The 7,194-nt window shown below is 48.8% G+C and overlaps 2 protein-coding genes across 2 annotated transcripts in view; both read left to right on the top strand.

Moving 5' to 3' along the window:
• Lim2 (lens intrinsic membrane protein 2) overlaps positions 1–4,841 on the top strand; it is a 7,631-nt gene extending 2,790 nt beyond the window's left edge. Inside the window, exons 2-4 of the mRNA XM_026789127.1 lie at positions 2,043–2,192; positions 3,923–4,057; positions 4,253–4,841. Coding sequence (XP_026644928.1) covers positions 2,043–2,192; positions 3,923–4,057; positions 4,253–4,314 — 347 coding nt within the window. The 3' untranslated portion in view covers positions 4,315–4,841. The remainder of the gene's footprint in view (positions 1–2,042; positions 2,193–3,922; positions 4,058–4,252) is intronic.
• Positions 4,842–5,588: 747 nt separating this feature from the next.
• Positions 5,589–7,144, top strand: Nkg7 (natural killer cell granule protein 7). Its single transcript, XM_005366910.2, has 4 exons — positions 5,589–6,011; positions 6,088–6,234; positions 6,323–6,457; positions 6,570–7,144. The coding sequence occupies exons 1-4, from the start codon at positions 5,855–5,857 to the stop codon at positions 6,626–6,628; spliced, it is 498 nt and encodes a 165-aa protein (XP_005366967.1). The 5' UTR covers positions 5,589–5,854; the 3' UTR covers positions 6,629–7,144.
• The last annotated feature ends 50 nt before the right edge of the window (positions 7,145–7,194 follow it).

The raw sequence follows: 7,194 nt of genomic DNA, 5'->3' as shown, positions 1-7,194 counted from the left end.
ATAGATAGATAGATAGATAGATAGATAGATAGATAGATAGATAGATAGATAGATAGGATGATAGAATGGATGTATGGATAATAAGATAGAGATACGATGGATGCATAGATAGATAAGATAGAAATATGATGGGCAGGATGGATAAGTGTATAAATAATGTAGAGATCATGGAGAATAGATAGATGGATAGACTGATAGGAAGGATAGGACAAGCTAGATGACAGATAGGATGGATGGATGGATGATGGATGGATGGATGGATGGATGGATAAGTAGGAAGTCTCTTAGTTACTCTTCTATTGCCATGCCAAAACACCATGACCAAAAAAGCTTATAGAAGAGTTTATTGGGGCTTACAGTTGTAGTGTGTTAGAGTCCGTGACCATCATGATGGGGAGCATGGTGGCAGGCAGGCAGGGGTGGTGCTGCAGCTGAGTGATACCTCTTAATCCACAAACAGGAGGCAAAGAGAGGGGGAGAGACAGACAGACAGACCAGGCCTGGCATGGACTTTAGAAACCTCAAGAGTCCACCCCCAATGACATACCTCCTCCCAACAAGGCCTCACCTCCTAACTCCCAAACAGTTCCACCAATTGGGGACCAAACATTCAAAAACATAAGCCTATGGGATCTATTCTCATTCAAATAACCAGAGGTATGTAAGCAGACAGGCAAACAGACAAGCAAGCAGGCTGACTGGCCAGCTGGCCAGACATGGTGGCTTGCATCTATAATTTTGGAACCAGGAGGCTGAGGTAAGAGGATTGCCTGTCACCCAAACAAACAAACAAATAACAGTTCTAACTCTAAAACACCAGAGAGAGATGCAGATCCCTGAGGTTCCCTGGCCAGCCAGCTTAGCTACTTGGTGAGCCAGGAAGAGACCTTATTTCAAAAAACAAGGTGGACAGCTCCTGAGGAACAACACCCAAGGTCGACCTTGGGTCTCAATATGCACGTACATACATGTTTCCATATAAACATCCAGGCATGTACTCAACACACACACACAATGGAAGAAGCGTGACATGGAAAAATATATTACATAGTATATATTAGGTATGAATATATTATACTAATGAATAATATGCTGTAGTCTACATAATATACTTTATGTAGCATGGAAGTTTAGTAATATTTAATGTTTTATTTAGTGTATCATACAATACAGTATATGATAAGCTAATACATCAAAATACATCAAGCTACACTCCACAAGATTTTCTACAGTATTTTAATTAATAATTATTGAGTGTTATCCTGAAAACAACAAAAATAAGCTAAACCTAGCCCAAGAACTTTTCATAGGTCAGCCTCCTTCCATCTTCCAGGAATGTTCGGGGGCTGTTCAGTTAGTGGTGCACACCTGCAGTGCTAGAACTCAGGAGACCCAAGCTGAGCCACATCAGGACAAAGGAAAGCATGGCATCTCAAGTGTAATTCCAGCACTTGGAATGTAGAGACAGCAGAGTCAGGAATTCAAGGTCAATCTTAGCTACATTAAGTTCAAGGACAAGAAGATTGGGCTATCAGAGACCCAGTCTCAAAACTTGTTACATCTATTATGTGCCAGACAGGTGTCAGGGGCTGCGTATGCAACCAAGAGAGAAGGAGCCAGCCCTGGTCTTTTCAGACACCACAGATACAGTTAAAAGATCAGGACTTTTCAGATGCAGCAAAGTATAATGGATGAAAAGGAAGGGATCAGAGAGATGGAGATTATTGTCAAGAGCATATGGGGAAACATTCATCCAATAAACACTTCACAGGGCCTACGTGTCAGCCACACCCATGCTGGGACGCACACATCAAGAAGCAAGCCAGTCCCTGTCTTCAGGGAGAAGTCGAGCTGGAGGGGGTGAAACAGAAGAGACAGCTAGAATGAAAAGCAGAGAGTGAGGATGGTGGCCGTGGTCAGTTCCCAGAAGAGGCCGCGAGAGCTGGGGCATTGGAGGATGAGTTTGCTAGGTCAACGGAGGGAAGAGCCAAGTCAGATCATGAAGGAAACAGGGGCCCGGAGTAACTGTGATGTCTCCACAGCATACTGGAATGCCACCCGGGCTTTCATGATCCTGTCTGCCCTGTGTGCCACCTCGGGCATCATCATGGGCGTCCTAGCCTTTGCACAGCAGTCTGCCTTCACCCGCCTCTCCAGGCCCTTCTCCGCTGGCATCATGTTTTTTGCCTCCAGTGAGTGAGCCTATCCTTTCTTCCCCACCCAAATTTCCCAGCTCCTCAACCCCATGCCAACATCCACTTCTCATCACCCCTAGACCCAACTCTACCAACTTCCCTTTCTCCTTTGCTTTTAACTCCACTTTGTAATTAGAGGCAATCACCTCCTCCCTCCCTTCTTTCCTTTCTTTCTTTTGTCCTAGTAATGAGAATAAAATCTCTGGAACTTACATACACTAGGAAGACATTCTACCACTCTTAGCCTCTCACTGGAAAATTCTAGGCAGAGGTTCTACCACTGAGCCATACCCAGCCCCCCCAACTGGGGCATGATTGGCATGGCAACTGTATCACTAGCGGATTCTAGGCAGGGATTCCAATACTAGCCACCCCATAGAACTTAAAAAATATTCACACTTACAGTGACAGTCTTGATACACATTCAGCCCAGGACCAGCTGATGAAGAGACATATACAGTGAATCCTACCAGAATTTCATCACACGGGTGCATTAGTGTCATTTCTCAATGCTATGACCAAATATTTAACCAGAAACAACTTCAAAAAGGTAGAAAGGTCTATTTAGCTCACAGTTGGAGGGCACAGACCATCATGACACAGAAGTCACGATGACAGAAGCATGGGGCAGCTGGTCATATTGCACCCACAATCAGGAAACAGAGAACAGCCAGTGCTAGACTCACTTTCTTATTTTTTATCCTAGACAGAACAAAACAATGAGATACTGTTGTCCACATTTAGGGTGTATATTCTACCTAATTAAAATGCTTTGGGGGGGCTGGTGAGATGACTCAGACTTTCAAGCCTGGTGTTTATGTCCCCAGAATCTACACACTGGAGAGAGAGAACAGACTCCTACAAAGTGCCCTCTGACCTCCTCTCAAGTGCCAAAGCACACACACACATCAAATAATAAGTAAATAACCTCTTCTCTGGAAACACACACACTCACACAATGCACGTGTGTGGGAGTGTGTGTGTCCTAGGGTCCTAGATCCAGCAGAGCAGACACTGAAGACCAGCCACCACAGATGGACTTGGTTTAGCCTCCAGCTTCCGTCGTCCCAGAGGCAGCAGTCTCGGGCTCAGGATCCTCATACCCTTCTGTTTTAGTCATTGCTGAGAAGTGACACCAAGATCACAGTAGCTATTACAAATGGAAGCACTTAACTGGGGCTTGCTTACAGTTCCAGAGATTTGGTGTACTATCTTCATAGAAGGGAGAATTCACAGTGCTGGAGAATACCTGAGAGCTACATACTGATCCACAGGTCGAGAGAGAGAGTCTGGGCTCGGCATGGACTTCTGAAACCTCAAAGGCCACCCCCAGTGATACATTTCCTCCTTCCAATCCTTCTAATCCTTTCAACTAGTGCCACATCGTGGTGACTCAATGTTTAAAAATATGAGTCTCTGGGAGGCATTCTTATTCAAATCACCACAGCCCCAGTCCCTGGCGGGCATTTGATAGGCACCCCGAGCCACCTGTTAGTTCACAGAAACTCTAGTGTGATCCAAGGTCTTTAGAGTAAGACTCTGTAACTCAGGACACTGCAAGGGTTTGTTTCCCCTCCCAGAACAGAGACAAGTGTTCTGCCCAACGTGTCCTCACCCAGTCCCATCCCCCACATCACCTTCCACTGTTGCCACCGTCATCAACCTCCCCTCTTCCTTATCTCCTATTCTCTTATCCAACTTCACGCCACCCCATGCTCTCTCCCCAGCTCTTTTCGTCCTGTTGGCCTTGGCCATTTACACTGGAGTCACTGTCAGCTTCCTCGGCCGCCGCTTTGGGGACTGGCGCTTTTCATGGTCTTACATCCTGGGCTGGGTGGCCCTGCTCATGACCTTCTTTGCAGGTACTGAGGCAGAGTGATGGGAAGGTGGAAGTCTGGGGCAAGGCAAGCAACCTCAGAGGGTGAGGTGACAAGACACCCTACACACATCTGATGGCAGACTCTGGGTCCTAGGGAGGGAGGAAATGAATGAAGAGTCTCTTGAAATGGAAAGGCAGACCCAAAGGGTTTGGGTATCAACGGATTCTGTCCACACAGGCATTTTCTACATGTGTGCCTACCGGATGCACGAGTGCCGGCGTCTGTCCACCCCACGCTGAGACCAGGGACAAACCTTGCAGATAGAAGTTACGATGAAGGCACTGAAGAGGAAGGGGAGGACCTAGGAGCTGGAGGAAGTCTTGGCTCCTGAGGGAATGAGGGGGCTCAGTCCTGGATTCTAGATAGGGGAGTCCCTGATCCCTCTGTCCTGTGTGGGTCAGGTGGGAAGGAGTTGAGAAGACATGAACCCCTACCTTGCCCGAAGGGTGGTAGAGAAATGGAAACTCTTTTAGAGAGGCATTTTGTGATCTAATAAACTGATGTGAAACTATCAAAGTGTGAGTCCTCACAGTGCTGGTTTGGAGAAATGGGCTAGGGTGGTGGTTGGGGGACAGGGGTATTCTGACATGGTGTCTTCTCTTCCTCAGTTCTGCAGGGATGGGAACAAGATAAATGGGTCCCTACCCTGGAGACGGCCATGGTTTAATGTCTAGAAATGGATGTGTGGGATAACAGGATGAACAATCTGATCTCAGGAAATAAAGCTTCCCTGCTCCCCACCCGCTCCAGGCAGCGCCTTCCCTCTGCTTCCTTCCCTGGACGCCCTCTCCGCTAGGACCATCCAGGGAAGGAAGGGGAGGTTCTGCTCCCTCTTCATTTTAGTTTATGTTTTTGGAAGGACAGAGTCTCAGGTAGCCAAGGCTGGCCTTAAACTTGTGATCCTCCTGCCTCAGATCTCTTGAGTGCTGAGAAGACAGTAAGGGATGACAGACACATTCTGTGTTTCCCTGGAGAGAAGGTATTGACCACTGGAAGACAGAGGCAGAATAGCCCTGAATTGCTACTCCCCAGACAGCCTCATCTTGGTGTTAAGACACCCATGCTGGAGGGCCCAGCCAGGTGGGGTGAATTCTCACTATATTGTGAGATGAGGATGTGGGAAGACCTTCCTGTCCTTAAGTTTTATGGAATCCTGTCTGTCCTGGACAGAGGCTTTAACTAGGACCATGGAATCTCTCTTCCCACCAAGTCCTCCCTCCCTTGGAACTGGTATTTTGACCCCGCTAATCTTCTACTATTGGAAACTCTAGTGCTATAGTCTAGGAGCAGAGTGTAAAAACCACAGGAAAATGTGAAATAACTGCCCCCCCAGCCACATCTCCCCTTTGAGTTAATTCACACCCTAGTATGACTGGTGTACTTCCCACCTCTGGGCCCCCACAGCCCTCCCTAAGGTCTTCCAGGAAGCCGCTCTGTTGTCTCCAACTGTAGAGGCACAGAACCCGTGACAACAGTCTAAACCACTACCTAGACCACGGAAGGTGGACACCCCCAGAGCAGCCAGTGAGTGAAGACATCAGCAGGCCCACCCTCGCCAGGCAGGAGGAGAAGAGGGGAGGGGAAACCGCGCAGGAAGGGGGGGTGTGAGAAGAGTCAGATGCCAGGCCTGAAGCTACAGCCAAAGTGACTGACTGCTGGCTGCTTCTTCAGCTGGGAGGACCAGGGAGTCTGGGTGCATGACCTTCTCCTTTCCCTGAGACCCAACAGTCTGGGTTATCTGTGTCTTTACCCCATAAGTAGAAAGCCAGAGCTGTGTCCATGGAGCCCTGCCGGTCCCTGGCTCTGCTTGCTGGCCTCCTGGGCCTGACTTCTTCTCTGATTGCTCTGAGCACTGACTTCTGGATAGTGGCCACAGGCCCCAACTCCTCTTCCCACAGCGGCCTCTGGCCGAGGACACATGAGATCCAGGTAGCAGGTAATGTGCCGTGGGCTCCCTGGTGGTGGGAATGGCCAGTGGGGAGCAGACACCCACAAGTCTCATCGTGCATTAGGTTATATCCATGTGACACAGAGCTTCTGTATCCTGGCTGCCCTGTGGAGCCTGGTGTCCGTGGGCTTCCTGATTTTGTCTTACAGTCCAGCCCTATCCCTCCCAGGCCGTGGCCCTCTGGTGTCAACTGTCATGGCTTTTGCTGCAGGTATGAATGGAATCTGGGCTGCACTGGGACGCCAGGGCTGGTGAGTCCTGCAGTGGCCAAGCCAGCTCTCTCTTGTTCTTGTCTTCAGCTCTCTCCATCATAGTGGCCATGGCGGTGTACACCAGTAATAGATGGAGCCAGACTCCATTTCCGCAGGTCCAGACATTCTTCTCATGGTCCTTTTACCTGGGCTGGGCCTCCTCTATCCTGTTCCTCTGTGCAGGTGACTACTCAGCCCACCTCCCCGGGGAAGGCCCTGCTAGGGTGTGGGGAGGGGCAGTACAGCAGGACACTCAAATACTCAATCTCTCCTCCCATCTCTGTCTCCATACCAGGCTGCCTGAGCCTGGGTGCTCACTGCAAAACCCCCCGGGCTGGGTACGAAACCTTATGAACAGAAGGCAAGCCAGCAGGGTCAGCAGGATGCCTGGAGCCTGGTCCTCACAGGAGCCACAGAGAAAATGCAGAACTCTGGCTCTGTCCCTCCCACCTTGCCTTACCCTTCATTGCTTTCTTCACACATTCAATAAAAACATACGGAGATCTAATTGTTCCAAGATCAATTCAGTCAGAAAATAAGCCAAGCCAGGCCTATCTCCCAGTTGCTGTGGAGGCTGGAACAAGGGTGTCACAACTTCCAAGCCTGTTTGGGCTACAGTTCAAGAGTTCAAGGCTGGCCTGGGTGACTTCCTGAAATCCTGCCTCAAGGCGAAAACTAAAACAGGGGCAGAGATTGTGGCTCAATGGAAGAGATTTGCTGAGCATGAATGAGGTCCGAGTTCTTTCCCCAGCACCTAGGTCAACCATGCTTTGGGTGGGTCTCAGGAGAGGAAGAGCCATCAGCTGCCCACCAGAAGTGGGTTCTGCCCTGTGTGGACATAATTTTCCTGTGTTTCTCTCCCATCTTCAATTGTTTTTCTTTCTCCCATTTTTTTTTTTTTTTTTTTTTTTTTTTTTTTT

This window comes from Microtus ochrogaster, unplaced genomic scaffold, assembly GCF_000317375.1.
Source record: "Microtus ochrogaster isolate Prairie Vole_2 unplaced genomic scaffold, MicOch1.0 UNK14, whole genome shotgun sequence".
Taxonomy (NCBI): domain Eukaryota; kingdom Metazoa; phylum Chordata; class Mammalia; order Rodentia; family Cricetidae; genus Microtus; species Microtus ochrogaster.
Note: the sequence above shows the minus strand (reverse complement) of the source record. Positions and strands in the feature narration are given on the sequence as shown.

Coding starts and splice junctions, on each gene's coding strand:
- Nkg7 (XM_005366910.2), top strand. CDS start 5,855: ATGGAGCCCTGCCGGTCCCTGGCTCTGCTTGCTGGCCTCCTGGGCCTG. Junction 6,235..6,322: donor TGTCATGGCTTTTGCTGCAG/GTATGAATGGAA, acceptor TCTTGTCTTCAG/CTCTCTCCATCATAGTGGCC. Junction 6,458..6,569: donor TATCCTGTTCCTCTGTGCAG/GTGACTACTCAG, acceptor TCTCCATACCAG/GCTGCCTGAGCCTGGGTGCT.